The sequence below is a fragment of the Ammospiza caudacuta genome, chromosome 1 (genome assembly GCF_027887145.1).
Source record: "Ammospiza caudacuta isolate bAmmCau1 chromosome 1, bAmmCau1.pri, whole genome shotgun sequence".
Lineage (NCBI taxonomy): Eukaryota > Metazoa > Chordata > Aves > Passeriformes > Passerellidae > Ammospiza > Ammospiza caudacuta.
The window spans coordinates 155,528,821-155,547,756 of record NC_080593.1 but is presented as its reverse complement, the minus strand read 5'-3'; the positions used below and the strand labels follow the sequence as shown (position 1 = coordinate 155,547,756).

The 18,936-nt window shown below is 49.6% G+C and overlaps 1 protein-coding gene across 1 annotated transcript in view; it reads right to left on the bottom strand.

Moving 5' to 3' along the window:
- Positions 1-1,972: 1,972 nt before the first annotated feature.
- HSF1 (heat shock transcription factor 1) overlaps positions 1,973-18,936 on the bottom strand; it is a 68,069-nt gene continuing 51,105 nt past the window's right edge. The window contains exons 9-13 of the mRNA XM_058812083.1: positions 16,719-17,000; positions 12,148-12,250; positions 10,109-10,174; positions 6,955-7,024; positions 1,973-2,223 (exon numbers count right to left, since the gene is read on the bottom strand). Coding sequence (XP_058668066.1) covers positions 1,973-2,223; positions 6,955-7,024; positions 10,109-10,174; positions 12,148-12,250; positions 16,719-17,000 — 772 coding nt within the window. The remainder of the gene's footprint in view (positions 2,224-6,954; positions 7,025-10,108; positions 10,175-12,147; positions 12,251-16,718; positions 17,001-18,936) is intronic.

Below are 18,936 nucleotides of genomic sequence, written 5' to 3'. Positions count from 1 at the left end.
TGGATTTGGGGATCATGGGGCATTCCAGGTTTCCCTGGGATATTCTGGGATCCACTGGATTTGGGGGCCCTGTTGGATTTTGGGGTCCTGAAACATTCCAGGTTTCCCCCGGATTTTGGGATCTGCTGGATCTGGGGCTCCTGAGGCATTCCAGGTTCGCCCAGGATTTTGGGATCCCACGGAATTTTGGGATCCTCTGGATTTTGGACTATTTCAGGATCCTGTGCATTTTGGGCACCATTTTTTTCTGGGATATTCCAGGATTTTGGGGTCCACTGGATTTTGGGGTCCTGAAACATTCCAGGTTTCCCACGGAATTTTGGGATCTGCTGGATCTGGGGCTCCTGAGGCATTCCAGGTTCGCCCAGGATTTTGGGATCCCACGGAATTTTGGGATCCTCTGGATTTTGGGACTATTTCGGGATCCTGTGCATTTTGGGCACCATTTTTTTTCTGGGATATTCCAGGATTTTGGGATCCACTGGATTTGGGGGTCCTGGAGCATTCCAGGTTTGCCCAGGATTTTGGGAATCCCATGGAATTTTGGGATCCACTGGATTTTGAACTATTTCAGGACCCTGTGCATTTTAGGCACCAAATTTTTTTTTTTCTGGGACATTCCGGAATTTTGGGGATCCCTGGATTTCAGCTCCCCCAGATCCCGGGGTTCTGTCACTCTCTGGATCCCTGGGGTGCTTCGGGATGCTCCAGGATTTTCTGGGATGATTTGGGATCCTCCAGGATTTTTTGGGATCCTCTGGGGTGCTCCAAGATTTTCTGGGATCTTCTGCAAATTCCCAGGATGCTCCAGGATCCTTTGGGGTTTCCTGGAATTCTTCAGGATCCTCCAGGATTCCCCGGGACCCTCTGGGATGCTCCAGGATCCCTTGGGACCCTCTGGGTTCCTCCAGGATTCCCTGGAATTCTCCAGGGTCCTCCTGGATTTCCTGGGATGATTTAGGATCCTCCAAGATTCCCCTGGAATTCTCCAGGATCCCTTGGGACCCTCTGGGTTCCTCCAGGATTCCCTGGAATTCTCCAGGATCCTCTGGGATGGTCCAGGATCCTCTGGGATTGCCCGGAATTGTCCGGGATGCTCCAGGACCCTCCAGGATTCCCCAGGACGATTTAGGATCCTCCAGGATTCCCCTGGAATTCTCCAGGACGCCCCAGGATTTCCTTCGATGCTCCAGGATCCTCCAGGACTCCCCTGGAGTTCTCTGGGATGTCCCAGGATGATTTAGGATCCTCCAGGATTCCCCTGGAATTCTCTGGGATGTCCTAGGATCATCCAGGACTCCCCCGGAGTTCTCCAGGATGTCCCAGGACTATTTAGGATCCTCCAGGACTCCCCCGGAATTCTCTGGGATGTTCCAGGATGCTCCAGGACTCCCCCGGAGTTCTCCAGGATGTCCCAGGATGATTCAGGATCCTCCAGGAGTCCCCCGGGATGCTCCAGGATCCCTTGGGACCCTCTGGGTTCCTCCAGGATTCCTCGGGATGTTGGAGATCCTTCCGGAATCCCTGGATGCTCCAGGGTTTCCCGGGACGATTTAGGATCCTCCAGGATCCTCCGGAATTCTCCAGAACTCCCGGAATCCCCCGGGATTCCCCGAGGGCGGCGTTGGCTCCTCCGGGTTTCTGTGCCAAGCAGGACGAGTCACTTGGGGCTTCCCTCCCTTTTTTTGTGTTTTTGGGATCCCATTTTTGTTTTTTTTTGGGATCCCATTTTTCTTTTGGGATCCCAGTTTTTTTGGGACCCCGTTTGTTTTTAGGATCCTGGTGTTTTCTTTGGGATCCCGTTGTTTTTTGGGATCCCGTTTGTTTTTAGGATCCTGGTGTTTTCTTTGGGATCCCGTTGTTTTTTGGGATCCCGTTTTTGTGGGGTTTTTTTGGTTTTTTTTTGTTTTTTTGGATCCCGTTTTTGTTTTGTTTTTTTTTTGGGGGGGGGGGGATCGCGTCCCCGTCCCCTTTAGGACACGGCCGGGTCCTTGGGCGCGGGCGGGATGAGCGCGGGGTCCTCGGGGTACTCCTCGGGGTACTCCTCCGGGTACTCCTCGGGATACTCCTCGGGGTACTCCTCGGGATACTCGTCCCCGTCCGGGAAGCTCGGGGGGCCCTCGCCCAGCTCGAAGAAAATGGGGAGATCCCCGGAGCCGACGTCGACGGCGCTGGAATCCACCAGGAACAGCGGCTGCACCGTGCAGGGCACCAGCTGCTTCCCTGGAACAACGGGAATGTGGGAATTTGGGATTGGGAATGTGGGATTTGGAATGTGGGACTGGGAATGTGGGATTGGGATGACGGAATTGGGATTTGGGATTGGGATAATCCACCAGGAACAGCGGCTGCACCGTGCAGGGCACCAGCTGCTTCCCTGGAACAACGGGAATGTGGGATTGGGGATTGGGAATGTGGGATTGGGATTATGGGATTGAGAATTTGGGATTGGGATAATCCACCAGGAACAGCGGCTGCACTGTGCAGGGAACCAGCTGCTTCCCTGGAACAACGGGAATGTGGGAATTGGGGATTACGGGATTGGGAATGTGGGATTTGGAATGTGGGATTGGGAATGTGGGATTGGGATGACGGAATTGGGATTTGGGATTGGGATAATCCACCAGGAACAGCGGCTGCACCGTGCAGGGAACGAGCTGCTTCCCTGGATCAACGGGAATGTGGGATTGGGGATTGGGAATGTGGGATTGGGATTATGGGATTGAGAATTTGGGATTGGGATAATCCACCAGGAACAGCGGCTGCACCGTGCAGGGAACGAGCTGCTTCCATGGAACAACGGGAATGTGGGAATTGGGGATTACGGGATTGGGAATGTGGGATTGGGATTATGGAATTGGGATTTGGGATTGGGATAATCCACCAGGAACAGCGGCTGCACCGTGCAGGGCACCAGCTGCTTCCCTGGATCAACGGGAATGTGGAATTGGGGATTGGGAATGTGGGATTGGGATTACGGAATTGGGATTTGGGATTGGGATAATCCACCAGGAACAGCGGCTGCACCGTGCAGGGAATGAGCTGCTTCCATGGAACAACGGGAATGTGGGGTTGGGATTATGGGACTTGGGGTTTGGGATAATCTACTATGCAGGGAACCAGCTGCTTCCCTGGGAAATGGGAATTGATTGGGAATCTGGGATTGGGGATTGGGAATGTGGGGTTGGGATAATCCACCAGGAACAGCGGCTGGACTGTGCAGGGAACCAGCTGCTTCCCTGGAACAACGGGAATTTGGGAATTTGGGATTGGGAATGTGGGATTGGGAATGTGGGATTGGGATTATGGGATTGGGAATTTGGGATTGGGATAATCCACCAGGAACAGCAGCTGGACTGTGCAGGGAACCAGCTGCTTCCCTGGAAATGGGAATTTGAGAATTATTTGGGATTGGGATTATGGGATTGGGATAATCCACCAGGAACAGCGGCTGGACTGTGCAGGGAACGAGCTGCTTCCATGGAACAACGGGAATTGATTGGGAATTCGGGATAAATGGGAATTTGGGATTGTGGGATTGGAAATGGGATTGTGGGATTGAGATTAGTAATGTGGGATTGGGATTGTGGAAATTGGATTGGGATAAATGGGATTGGGAGGGATAATCCACGGTGCAGGGAACCAGCTGCTTCCCTGGGAAATGGGAATTTGGGATTGGGAATTTGGGATTGCACCTTTGGGATTGGGAATTTGGGAATGTGGGATTGGGAACTGGGGGTAACCCACCAGGAACAGCAGCTTGGACTGTGCAGGGAACGAATTTGGGATTGGGATAAACGGGATTGAAATTGGGAATGGGGGACTGGGATCATGCCCTGTGCAGGGCACCAGCTGCTTCCCTGGAACAACGGGAATCTGGGATTGAGATTGGAATAAATGGGATTGGGATTATGGGATTTGGATTATGGGATTGGGATAATCCACAAGGAACAGCGGCTGCACTGTGCAGGGCACCAGCTGCCTCTCTGGAAAAACGGGAATGTGGGAATGGGAAATGGGAATGTGGGAATCGGAATGCGGGATTTGGGATCACGCCCTGTGCAGGGCAGCAGCTGCTTCCCTGGAAATGGGAATTTGGGATCGGAATAAACGGGATTGGGCGTGAGGGATTGAGACTGGGAATTTGGGGTTGGGATCATGCACTGGGCAGGGAACCAGCTGCTTCCGTGGAAAAATGGGAATTTTTCCCATTGGAAATTTGGGAAAATGGGAATTTGGGATAATCCACCAGGAACAGCGGCTGCAGCGTGCAAGGAACGAGCTGCTTCCCTGGAAATGGGAATTTGGGAATTATTTGGGATTGGGATTGTGGGATTGGGATAATCCACCAGGAACAGCGGCTGCACCGTGCAGGGAACGAGCTGCTTCCCTGGAACAACGGGAATGTGGGATCGGGATTATGGGACTTGGGGTTTGGGATAATCTACTATGCAGGGAACCAGCTGCTTCCCTGGGAAATGGGAATTGATTGGGAATTGGGGATTGGGAATTGGGGATTTGGATTATGGGATTGGGATAATCCACCAGGAACAGCGGCTGCACCGTGCAGGGAATGAGCTGCTTCCCTGGAACAACGAGAATTTGGGAATTGGGGATTGGGAATTTGGGATTCTAGGATTGGGAATTTGGGATAATCCACCAGGAACAGCGGCTGGACCGTGCAGGGAACGAGCTGCTTCCCTGGAACAACGGGAATTTGGGATTGGGAACGTGGGGTTATAGGATGGGGACTGTGGGGCTGGGATCGTGCGCTGTGCAGCGAAGGAGCCGCTTCCCTGGAACAACGGGAATTTGGGACTGGAAATGTGGGGTTATAGGGTGGGGAATGTGGGGCTGGGATCGTGCGCTGTGCAGCGAAGGAGCCGCTTCCCTGGAACAACGGGAATTTGGGACTGGAAATGTGGGACTGGGATTGGGAATTTGGGACGGGGATTTTGGGATTGGGAAAATCCACCAGCAACAGCAGCTGCAGGGAATGTTTGGGATGGAGAGCAGGGAACGTTTGGGATGATGCCAGCTCCAGGTTGGAATTCCAGGACAGTGTGGGTGAGCATCCCAATCCCATCCTAGTCCTAATCCTAATCCCAATCCTAATCCCAAAACCCACACGCAATCCTAATTGCAACCCCACCCCAAATCCCAAATTCCCATTGGGATACCGGAGTCCCCCATCCCCAAATATCCCATGGGATCCCAAAAACCCCAAAATTCCCGTTGGGATACCAGAGTCCCCCATTCCCAAATATCCCAAATCTCCCAAAATTCCTGTGGGATACCAGAGCCCCCCATCCCCAAATATCCCAAAATTCCTGCGGGATACCAGAGTCCCCCATTCCCAAATATCCCAAAATTCCCGTTGGGATACCAGAGTCCCCCATTCCCAAAAACCCCAAAATTCCCGTTGGGATACCAGAGTCCCCCATTCCCAAATATCCCAAATATCCCAAAATTCCTGTGGGATACCAGAGCCCCCCCATCCCCAAATATCCCAAAATTCCTGCGGGATACCAGAGTCCCCCATTCCCAAAAACCCCAAAATTCCCGTTGGGATACCAGAGTCCCCCATTCCCAAATATCCCAAATCTCCCAAAATTCCTGCGGGATACCAGAGTCCCCCATCCCCAAATATCCCAAAATTCCTGCGGGATACCAGAGTCCCCCATCCCCAAATATCCCAAAATTCCCGTTGGGATACCAGAGTCTCTCATCCCCAAATATCCCAAAATTCCTGTGGGATACCAGAGTCCCCCGTTCCCAAATATCCCAAAATTCCCGTTGGGATACCAGAGTCTCCCATCCCCAAATATCCCAAAAATCCCCAAATTCCCCTTGGATACTGGAGTCCCCCATTCCCAAATCACAAAATACCTGAAATTTCCAAAATTCTCATTGGGATGCCGGAGTCCTGCATTCCCAAATATCCCAAAAACTCCAAAATTCCCATTGGGATACCCGAGTCCCCCATTCCCAAAAATACCAAAATTCCCATGGCGTACTGGAGTTCCCCATTCCCAAAAATCCCCAAAATTCCCGCTGCGATACCGGAGTCCCCCATTCCCAAATTTCCAAAATCCCAAAGTTCCCATTGAGATACCAGATCTCCCCACTCCCAAATCCCAAAAACCCCAAAATCCCCACGGGATACCGCAGTCCCCCATCCCCAAATCCCAAATTTCCCCTGGAATACCCGAGTCCCCCATTCCCAAATATCCCAAAAACCCCAAAATTCCCAAATTTCCCCTGGAATACCCGAGTCCCCCATTCCCAAATATCCCAAAAACCCCAAAATTCCCAAATTTCCCATGGAATACCCGAGTCCCCCCATTCCCCAAAATTCCCAAATTTCCCCTGGAATACCCGAGTCCCCCCATTCCCTGAAATTCCCAAATTTCCCCTGGGATACCCGAGTCCCCCATTCCCCAAAATTCCCAAATTTCCCGAATTTCCCCTGGAATACCCGAGTCCCCCCATTCCCCAAAATACCCAAATTTCCCGAATTTCCCCTGGAATACCCGAGTCCCCCCATTCCCCAAAATTCCCAAATTTCCTGAATTTGCCCTGGGGTACCGGAGTCCCCCCATTCCCCAAAATTCCCAAATTTCCCGAATTTCCCCTGGGATACCCGAGTCCCCCCATTCCCCAAAATTCCCAAAATTCCCAAATTTCCCCTGGAATACCCGAGTCCCCCCATTCCCTGAAATTCCCAAATTTCCCCTGGGATACCCGAGTCCCCCATTCCCCAAAATACCCAAATTTCCCGAATTTCCCCTGGAATACCCGAGTCCCCCCATTCCCCAAAATTCCCGAATTTGCCCTGGGGTACCGGAGTCCCCCCATTCCCCAAAATTCCCAAATTTCCCGAATTTGCCCTGGGATACCCGAGTCCCCCCATTCCCCAAAATTCCCAGATTTCCCGAATTTGCCCTGGGGTACCGGAGTCCCCCGCGCCCGGCTCGGTCTCCGTCGGTTTCTGCTGCTCCTGGTTGGAGAGGAGATCCTGGATCTGCCGGAATTCTGGGAATTATTTCCGCTCATCCCGAGGGTTTTGGGGTTTTAAAGGGATCCCAAGCTCAGCCCCTGCTCATCCCAGAAATGATCCCGGAGAGGGAAATCCCGGGAACGGGGCGGGGATGGTGCTGCCAGGCTGGCACAGCTGGGAACGATCCTGGAGGGGATCTCGGTCCTGATCCCTGATCCCCATCCCAATCCTTTATCCCAGACTTGACCCCGATCCCAATCCCAGTCCCAATCCCAATCCCATCCTCAATCACAATCCCAAACCTGATCCTGATCCCAAACCCAAATTCCAATCCCAATCCCAGCCCTGATCCCGATCCCAATCTGATCCTAATTCCAGCCTAATCCCAATCCCAGCCCTGATCCCAATCCCAATCCCAATCTCAATCCCAGTCCCAACCCTCATCGTGGCACTGAACCCAGCCTTAATCCCAATCCCAATCCCAATCCCGGTCCCAGCCCTGATTGTGGCACTGAACCCAGCCTTAATCCCAATCCCAATCCCAATCCCAATCCCAATCCCAATCCCAATCCCGGTCTCAGCCCTGATCCCAATCTCGATTCCAGTTCCAACCCCAACCCGAGCCCCAGCCCTAATTGCGATCCAAATCCCTGATCCCAATCCCAATCCTGATCCCAATTGCGGCCCCAATCCCAATCTCAGGCCTCATCCTGATCTCAGCCCCAATCCCGATCCTGATCCCAGCCCCAATCTCAATCCCAATCCCAGTCCTGATCCCAATCCCGATCCCAGCCCTAATCTCAATCCCAATCCCAGTCCTGATCCCAATCCCAATCCCAGCCCTAATCTCAATCCCAATCCCAGTCCCAATCCCAATCCCAGCCCTAATCCCAATCCCAGTCCTGATCCCAATCCCAATCCCAGCCCTAATCCCAATCCCAGTCCTGATCCCAATCCCAGTGCCGATGCTGACCCCAGCCCCACTCTTTGCGCTGAGCCCCATCCCAACCCCAGCCCGGATCCAAACCGCAGCCCCAACTCCAATTCCTATCCCAGCTCCAACCCCAACTCCAGTTCCAGCCCTAATCCCAATCTCAGCCCCAATCCTAATCCTGAGCCATCCCAATCCCAGCCCTAATCCCGATCCCAGTCCCGATCCCGATCCAAATCCCAGCCCCGATGCCAGTCCCAGTTGGGGCCCCAATCCTAATCCCCAACCCTAACTGCAATCCCAATCCCAATCCCATCCCCAATCCTAATTGGACCCCCAATCCCAACCCCAGCCCCGACTCCAATCCCAATCCCAGCCCCAATCCTGATCCCAATCCCAGCCTGATCCTAATCCCAGCCCCAATTCAGATGCCAATCCCAATCCCAATCCCAATCCGAGGCCCGGTCCCCGTTCCAGCTTTAATCCCAATCCCAGTCCTAATTCCCATCCAGCTCAAATCCTGGCCCTGATCTTGATCCCAATCCCAAACCCAGCCCCAATCTCAGCCCTGATCTTGATCCCAATCCCAATCCCAGCCCCAATCCCAATCCCATCAAGATCCCAACCCCAATCCCAATCCCAGGCCTAATCTTGATCCCAGTCCCAGCCCCGATCCCAATCCCAGTCCCAGCCCCAATCCCCGTCCCACCCTGATCCCGATCCCAACCCTAATCCCGATCCAAATCCCTCATCCCAATTCCAGCCCCAATCCCAGTCCTGATCCCAATCCCAATCTCAATCCCGGTCCCAGCCCTGATCCTGGCACCAAACACGGCCCTAATCCCAATCCCAGCCCTGATCCTAAACCCAGCCCCAATCCCGATCCTGATCCCTGCTCCGATCCCAATTCTGATCCCAATCCAGATCCCGATTGTGGCCCCAATCCCAATCCCAATCCCAATCCCAGGCCTCGTACTTATCTCAGCGCCAATCCTGATCCCAATCCCAATCCCAATCCCTGCCCCAATCCCTATCCCTGCCCTAACCCTGACCCCAATCCCAATCCCTGCCCCAATCCTGATCCCAGCCTTAATCCCAGTCCCAATCCCAACCCTGATCCCAATCCCAGCCTCGATCCCGATCCCGATCCCAATCCCACCCCTGATCTCAATGCCAGCCCTAATCCCGATCCAAATCCCTCATCCCAATCCCAGCCCCAATCCCGATCCCGATCCCTGCTCCGATCCCAATTCTGATCCCGATTGTGGCCCCAGTCACGTTCCCAATCCCGATCCCAATCCCAACCCCAAACCTCATCCTGATCTCAGCCCCAGCCGTAATCCCAATCCCAGCCCTAATCCCAATCCCAATCCCAAACCTCATCCTGATCTCAGCCCCAGCCCTGATCCCAATCCCAGCCGTAATCCCAATCCCAGCCATAGTCCCAATCCCAACCCTGATCCCAGCCCTAATCCCGCTCCCAATCCCAGCCATAATCCCAATCCCAATCCCAGCCCTAATCCCGATCCCAATCCCAGCCACAATCCCAATCCCAATCCCAGCCATAATCCCAATCCCGATCCCAGCCCTAATCCCGATCCCAATCCCAACCATAATCCCAATCCCAACCATAATCCCAATTGCAATCCCAACCATAATCCCGATCCCAATCCCAGCCCTAATCCCGATCCCAATCCCAATGCCAGCCCTGATACCAACCCTCATCTCAATCCCAACCCCAGCCCTAATCTCAGCCCCAACCCAACCCTAATCCCAATCCCAATCCCAATCCCAGCACTAATCCCAATCCCAGCACTAATCCCAGCACTAATCCCAATCCCGATCCCAATCCCGATCCCAATCCCAATCCCAGCACTAATCCCAATCCCAGCACTAATCCCAATCCCAATCCCGATCCCAATCCCAATCCCAGCACTAATCCCAATCCCAATCCCAGCACTAATCCCAATCCCGATCCCAATCCCGATCCCGATCCCAATCCTGGTATTTCCCCGGGGAATCCCAGCCCGTGGGGGCTGAAATGGGAATCCCAGGGGGCTGGAAAATTTGGGATTTGCCCTTTTTGGGGTCATTGTGGCGGCTGGGAATGCCCCAGAATTCCCCAAATTCCCCAGAATTCCCAACAATCGCCGAGAATTCCGGGATTTTGCGCTCACGCTGGCCAGGCTGCTGTCCAGGTCCGGCAGGGTCACGTCGGGCACCGCCACCGAGGGGCTGAAGAGCTGCCGGGAAAACGGGAATGAGACCGGGAACGCCGGAATTCCCGGGAAATCCCGGCCCCAAAATGGGAATTCCGGGGAAATCCCGCACCTAAAATGGGAATTCCTGGGAAATCCCACACCCAAAATGGGAATTCCTGGGAAAACTCGGCCCCCAAAGTGGGAATTCCGGGGAAATCCCACACGCAGAATGGGAATTCCTGGGAAATCCCACATGCAGAATGGGAATTCCTGGGAAATCCCACACCCAGAATGGGAATTCTGGGGTAATCCCATACCAAAAGGGGAATTATTGGGAAATCCCGGCCCCAAAATGGGAATTCCGGGGAAATCCCGCACCTAAAATGGGAATTCCTGGGAAATCCCACACCCAAAATGGGAATTCCTGGGAAAACTCGGCCCCCAAAGTGGGAATTCCGGGGAAATCCCACACGCAGAATGGGAATTCCTGGGAAATCCCACACCCAGAATGGGAATTCTGGGGAAATCCCACACCAAAAGGGGAATTATTGGGAAATCTCGACCCCAAATTGGGAATTCCTGGGATTTTTTCCAGGCATTTTTGGGAATTCTGGGGGCATCCCATGGAGCAGGGATGGGTTTGTCCTGGGAATTCCCACTGGGAATGGGTTGGGAATTCCCAGTTGGGCACCGGGGATTTGGGGGATTTTTTTTTGGGATCTTGTGATTTCCCATTTGGAATTTTTCCCCTGGAATTTTTGTGAATTTCTGGGAATTCTCACGTCGAGCAGGGACGGATTTATCCCGGGAATTCCCACCGGGAATGGGCCGGAAATTCCCAGTGGGCACTGGGGAGTTTTTGGGGATTTTTTGGGATTTTGGGAGTTCCCAGCTGGAATTTCTGGGAATTTTTCCAGGAATTTTTTCCGGGTTTTTTGGTAGTTCTCACGTCGGGCAGGGACGGATTTATCCTGGGAATTCCCATTGGGAACGGGCCAGGAATTCCCAGTGGGTGTTGGTGATTTTTGGTTTTTTTGGGATTTTGGGACTTCCCAGTTGGAATTTTTGGGATTTTTTTGGATTTTTTTTCCTGGGAATTTTTTTTGTGTTTTTTGGGAATTCTCAGGTTAAGCAGGGACTGATTTACCCTGGGAATTCCCACTGGGAATGGGGACTTTGGGCATTCGGGATTTTGGGAATCCCCAGTTGGAATTTTTTGGGAATTCTGACATTTTTCCAGGATTTTTTGGAATTCTCAGGTTGAGCAGGGACGGATTTATCCTGGGAATTCCCACTGGGAATGGGCTGGGAATTCCCAGCGGGCACCGGAGATTTTTGGGATTTTGGGCATTCGGGATTTTGGGATTTCCCAGTTAGAATTTTTGGGATTTTTTCTGGGAATTTGGGGAATTTTTTAGGTTTTTTTTCTGGGAATTTTGGTATTTTTGGGAATTGCCACGTTGAGCAGGGACGGATTTATCCTGGGAATTCCCTGACCTGGGAATGAGCTGGGATCCCAGGAATTCCCACTGGCAATTTGGGATTCTGGGAATTGGGGATTTTGGGAGTTCCCAGTCGGAATTCCGGGATTTTTTCTGGGAATTTTGGGATTTCTGGCAATTCTGACATCGAGCAGGGACGGATTTATCCTGGGAATTCCAACTGGGAATGAGCTGGGATTCTGGGAATTCCCAATGGGCACTGGGGTTTTTTGGGAATTTTTGGGATTTTGGGGATTCTGGGAATTCCCAATTGGAATTTTTGGGAATTCCAGGATTTTTTCCCGTGAATTTTGGGAATTCTGGGCAGGCTCATGAGGAGCAGGGACGGATTTATCCTGGGAACTCCCACTGGGAATGGGCCGGGAATTCCCAGTGGGCGTTGATGATTTTTGGGCATTTTGTTTGGGATTTTGGGACTTTCCAGCTGGAATTTTTGGGAAATTTTTTTTCGGGAATTTTTTGGGAATTTTTTTTTCCGGGAATTTTTTGGGAATTTTTTGCGGGCACACTCACGTCGAGCAGGGCGCTGTCCATGCTGAAGCCGTGGGTGCTGAGCAGCGCCTGCAGATTGTCCAGGCTGGAGTCGATCGTGTCCAGGTGCTCGTTCAGCTCCGACCTGCGGCACCGGATAAACAACAGCAACAGCGGGGACGATAAACAACAGCAACAGCGAGAATGATAAACAACAGCAACGGCAACGATAAACAACAGCAACAGGAATGATAAACAACAGCAACAGCGGGGACGATAAACAACAGCAACGGGAACGATAAACAACAGCAACGGGAGTGATAAACAACAGCAACAGCGGGAATGATAAACAACAGCAACGGCAACGATAAACAACAGCAACGGGAACGATAAACAACAGCAACAGTGGGAATGATAAACAACAGCAACAGCGGGGACGATAAACAACAGCAACAGCGGGAATGATAAACAACAGCAACGGCAATGATAAACAACAGCAACAGTGGGAATGATAAACAACAGCGGGGATGATAAACAACAGCAACAGCGGGAATGATAAACAACAACAGCGGGAATGATAAACAACCGCGGGGATGATAAACAACAGCAACAGCAGGAATGATAAACAACAACAGTGGGAATGATAAACAACAGCAGGAATGATAAACAACAACAGCAGGAATGATAAACTACAGCAACAGTGGGAATGATAAACAACAGCGGGAATGATAAACAACAGCAACAGTGGGAATGATAAACAACAGCAACGGGAATAATAAACAGCAACAGCGGGAATGATAACAACAGTGGGAATGATAACAGCAGGGATGATAAACAACAACAGCAGGAATGATAAACAACAGCAGGAATGAACAGCAACAGTGGGAACGAACAACAATGGGAATGAACAACAACAACAATGGGAATGAACAACAACAACAATGGGAATGAACAGCAACAGCGGGAATGGACAACAACGGGAATGAGCAAACAACAGCGGGAATGATAAACAACAACACCCATAATGACCAACAACAGCAGGAATGAACAGCGGGAATGAACAACAACAGCGGGAACGATAAACAACAACACCCAGAATGAACAACAACAGCAGGAATGAACAGCGGGAATGAACAACAACAGCAGGAATGAACAACAACTACACTCAGAACGACAAACAACCACAGCGGGAATGACAAACAAGAGCAGTGATGGGAATGAACAGCGGGAATGAACAACAATTGAATGAACAAACAACAGCGGGAATGAACAGTGGGAATGGGAATGAACAGCAGGAATGAACAACAACGGGAATAACAATGGGAATAACAACAATGGGAGCGAACAGTGGGAATGAACAAACAACAGCGGGGATGAACAGCGGGAATGAACAACAATTGAATGAACAAACAACAGCGGGAACGAACAAACAACAGCAGGAATGAACACCAGAAACGAACACCAGGAACGCACTGGGACCGGACCGGGAATGAACGGGGCTAAGGGAACACCCGGGGAATAACGGGAATAACGGGAATGCTGGGAATGGGATCAGGAAATACACCGGGAACAAACGGGGTTGGAGAACACACCCGGAATAACGGGAAAGGGGTCAGGAAAACCCCGGGAATAACGGGAATGGGAGCCGGAAACTGGGAATGGGAAACTGGGAATGGGAATTCTGGGAATGGGAATTCTGGGAAATCGGGATTGGGAAACCGGGAATGGCAGCGGGAAACTGGGATTGGGAAACTGGGAATGGGAATTGTGGGAAACTGGGAATGGGAATTCTGGGAAACTGGGAATGGGAATTGTGGGAAACTGGGAATGGGATTGGGAATTCTGGGAAGCTGGGAATGGGAATTCTGGGAAACTGGGATTTGGATCAGGAATGGTGTCGGGAAACCGGGAATGGCAGCAGGAAACTGGGATTGGGAAACTGGGATTGGGAATTGTGGGAAACTGGGAATGGGATTGGGAATTCTGGGAAACTGGGAATGAGAATTGTGGGAAACTGGGAATGGAATTCTGGGAAACTGGGATTGGGATTGGGAATTCTGGGAAACTGGGAATGGGAATTCTGGGAAACTGGGAATGGGAATTGTGGGGAACTGGGAATGGGATCAGCCCCGGGATCGCTGGGAACTGGGGTCAGGAAACCGGGAATGGCAATTCTGCCCCGCTCCCCCTTTTCCCAAAATGGGAATTCCCAAAATTCCATCCCGCTCCTGCTTTCCCTCAGCTGGGAATTGCTGGAATTCCACCTCACACCTGCTTTTCCCAAGCTGGAAATTCCTGAAGTTCCAGGAATTCCTCCCCATTCCCACTTTTCCTGAACTGGGAACTCCAGGAATTCCAAGAATTCTGCCCTGCTCCCGTTATTCCTGAGCTTGGAATTCCGTAAATTTTGGGAATTCCATCCCACTCCTGCTTTTCTCAAACTGGAAATTCCTGGAATTCTGGGAATTCCTCCACGCTCCCACTTTTCCTGAGCTGGGAATTCCAGGAATTTTGGGAATTGTGGGAATTCCAGGAATTTTGGGAGTTCTGGGAATTCCAAGAATTCTGCCCTGCTCCTGCTTTCCCCAAGCTGGGAATTCCAGGGAATTTAGGAATTACATTATTTTTGGGAATTCCTGGAATTCTGCCCTGCTCCTATTTTTCCCGAGCTGGAAATTCCTGAAATTCCAGGAATTCCTCCCCGTTCCCACTTTTCTTGAGCTGGGAATTCCATGAATTTTGGGAATGTCAGGAATTTTGGGAATTCCGTCCCAATTCTGCTTTTCCCAGGCTGAAAATTCCTGAAATTCTGGGAATTCTTCCCTGTTCCCACTTTTCCTGAGCTGGGAATTCCAGGAATTTTGGGAATTCAATGAATTTTGGGAATTCCAGGAATTCCATCCCAATTCCAGCCTTTCCTTCCCAAGCTGGGAATTTTGGGAATTCTCCCTTGCTCCTGCTTTTCCCAAGCTGGGAATTCCACGAATTTTGGGAATTCTGGGAATTCTGCCCCACTCTCACTTTTCCTGAACTGGGAATTCCAGGAATTCTGGCCCAATCCTGCTCCTCCCGAGCTGGAAATTCCTGAAATTCCAGGAATTCCTCCCCGTTCCCACTTTTCTTGAACTGGGAATTCCACGAATTTTGGGAATTTCAGGAATTTTGGGAATTCCATCCCAATTCTGCTTTCCCCAATCTGGAAATGCCCAAAATTCTGGGAATTCTGCCCAACTCCTGCTTTTCCCAAGCTAGGAATTCCGGAAATTTTGGGAATTCCATCCCACTCCTGCTTTTCCCAAGCTGGGAATTCCGGAAATTTTGGGAATTCCTCTCTGTTCCCACTTTCCTCAAACTGGGAATTCTGCCCCATTCCCACTTTTCCCTTGGGAATTCCATCCCATTCCTGATTTTCCCAAGCTGAAAATTCCTGAAATTCCAGGAATTTCTCCCCATTCCCACTTTCCCCAAGCTGGGAATTCCAGGAATTTTGGGAATTCCATCCCAGCCCTGCTTTTCCCAAGCTGGAAATTCCTGAAATTCCAGGAATTCCACCCCATTCCCACTTTTCCTGAACTGAGGATTCCAGGAATTCTGCCCTGCTCCTGCTTTTCCCAAGCTGAGAATTCTGGGAATTCTGGGAATTCCATCCCAATCCTAATTTTCCTGAGCTGGGAAATCCAGGAATTTTGGGAATTCCAGGAATTCTTCTCCCCCTCTGCTTTTCCTGAGCTGGAAACTCCTGAAATTCCAGGAATTGTTCCCCATTCCCGCTTTTCCCAAGCCGGGAATTCTGTGAACTTCGGGAATTCCAGGAATTTCGGGAATGTCAGGAATTCTGCCCCACTCTCACTTTTCCTGAGCCGGGAACTCAAAGAATTCCGGCCCAGCTTTTCCCAAGCTGGGAATTTTGGGAATTTTGGGAATTCCTCCCCGTTCCCGCTTTCCCCAAGCTGTGAATTTTGGGAATTTGGGAATTTTGGGAATTCCTCCCCGTTCCCGCTTTCCCCAAGCCGTGAATTGTGGGAATTTTGGGAATTTTGGGAATTCCTCCCCGTTCCCGCTTTCCCTGAACCGTGAATTTTGGGAATTTTGGGAATTTTGGGAATTCCTCCCCGTTCCCACTTTCCCCAAGCCGTGAATTTTGAGGATTTTGGGAATTCCTCCCCGTTCCCGCTTTCCCCAAGCCGTCAATTTTGGGAATTTTGGGAATTTTGGGAATTCCTCCCTGTTCCCACTTTCCCCAAGCCGTGAATTTTGGGAATTCCTCCCCATTCCTGCTTTCCCCGAGCCATTAATTTTGGGAATTTTGGGAATTCCTCCCCGTTCCCGCTTTCCCCAAGCCGTGAATTTTGGGAATTTTGGGAATTTTGGGAATTCCTCCCCGTTCCTGCTTTCCCCAAGGCGTGAATTTTGGGAATTTTGGGAATTGCTCCACGTTCCCGCTTTCCCCAAGCCGTCAATTTTGGGAATTTTGGGAATTTTGGGAATTCCTCCCTGTTCCCACTTTCCCCAAGCCGTGAATTTTGGGAATTTTGGGAATTCCTCCCCGTTCCCGCTTTCCCCAAGGCGTGAATTTTGGGAATTTTGGGAATTTTGGGAATTGTGGGGCTCACTTGTCGAGGCAGGCGACGCTCAGGCACTTTTCCTGGGGCTGGGGGTGGCCGCCGGCGGCTCCGGGCTCGCTCTCCCGCAGGATGGAGTCGATGAAGGTGGAGGGGGACAGGGGGGTCTCGGAGTTATTCCCGGGATTATTCCCGGGGTTATTCCCGGGATTATTCCCGGGGTTATTCCCGGGATTATTCCCGGAATTCTTGCCGGCGCTCCTGGGCTCGTCCCCCTGCGGGCTCCGCGCGGGGCTCGGCGGCTCCTCCTTGATCCGGATCCCGGGGCTGCTCCTGCCGAACAGCGGGAAAATCACGGCACAAAATAACGGGAAAATGTTTGGGGAAACGTGGGGAGAAATATCGGGAGAAATACGGGAAACGATGGGAAAACAACGGGGAAAAATAATGGGAAAAATATTGGGAAAAATAGGGGAAATGATGGGAAAAGTAATGGGAAAAACATTGGGAAAAATAATGGAAAAAATAGGGGAAATGATGGGAAAAGTAATGGGAAAAACATTGGGAAAAACACTGGGAAAAATAATGGAAAAATATTGGGAAAAATAGGGGAAACAATGGGAAAAGTAATGGGAAAAACATTGGGAAAAATAATGGGAAAAATATTGGGAAAAATAGGGGAAATTATGGGAAAAGTAATGTGAAAAGTAATGGGAAAACATTGGGAAAAATAATGGAAAAATATTTGGAACGGTATTAGGAAAAATAGGGAAAATGACGGGAAAATGAGGGGGAAAATAATGGGAAAAATATTGGCAAAAATAGGGGAAATGATGGGAAAAACATTGGGAAAAATATTGGGAAAAATAGGGGAAATGATGGGAAAAGTAATGGAAAAATATTGGGAAAAATAATGGGAAAATATTGGGAACAGTATTGGGAAAAATAGGGAAAATTATGGGAAAACAAGGGGGAAAATAATGGGAAAAATATTGGGTAAAATAGGGGAAATGATGGGAAAAGTAATGGGAAAATATTGGGAAAAATAATGGAAAAATATTGGGAAAAATAGGGGAAATGATGGGAAAACAAGGGGGAAAGTAATGGGAAAAATATTGGGAAAATAATGGGAAAACAACGGGAAAATGGAAATGGAGAAAATGGGAAAAATAATCGGAAAATAATGGGAAAAATAATGGGAAAAATGGGGAAATGGGAAAAATATTGAGGAAAATAATGGGGAAAATGCGAGAAATGGGAATGGGGAAAATGGGAAGAATAATGGGAAAAAGAAATGGGAAAAATATTTGGAAAAATATGGGGAAAACCAGGGAAAATGATGGGAAAAATAACGGGAAAAATAACGGGAAAAATAATGGGAAAATAATGGGAAAAATTGGAAAAATGGAAATGGAGAAAATGGGAAAAATGATGGGGAAAATAAGGGGAAAATAAGGGCAAAAATGGGAAACTAATGGGAAAATTAATGGGGAAAATAATGGGAAAATTAATGGGAAAATAAAGGGAAAATATTTGGAAAATTAATGGGAAAAATAATGGGGAAAATAATGGAAGAATAATGGGAAAAACAGGAAAAGTGGAATGGGAGAAATGGGAAATGGGAAATGGGAAAAGCAGGAATAATAATGGGAAAGGAAATGGGAAAATAATGGGAAAAATAATTGGAAAAATGATGGGAAAATAATGGGAAAATTAACAGGGAAATGGGAAAATTAATGGGAAAAATAATGGGAATAATAATGGGGAAAATAATGGGAAAAAAGGGAAAAACAATGGGAAAAACAATGGGAAAAATAATGGGAAAATGGGGAAAAATGGGAATGGGAAAAGTGGGGAAAATAATGGGGAAAATAATGGGAAAAAATGGGAAAAAGTGATGGGGAAAATAATGGGAAAAAAAGGGAAAAATAAGGGGAAAATAATGGGAAAGTTAATGGGAAAATAGTGGGGAAAATGATGGGAAAAATTTGAAAAATGCAAATGGAGAAAATGGGGAAAATAATGGGGAAAATAAGGGGGAAAATTAGAAAATTAATGGGCAAATTAATGGGAAAAATGGGAAAAACAATGGGAAAAATAGTTGAAAAAATAATGGGAAAATTAATGGGAAAAATTGGAAAAATGAAAATGGGGAAAATGGGGAAAATGATGAGGAAAATAATGGGAAAATTGGAAAAAATAATGGGAAAAATAATGGGAAAAACATTGGGAGAAATAATGGGAAAATAATGGGGAAAATTGTAGGAAA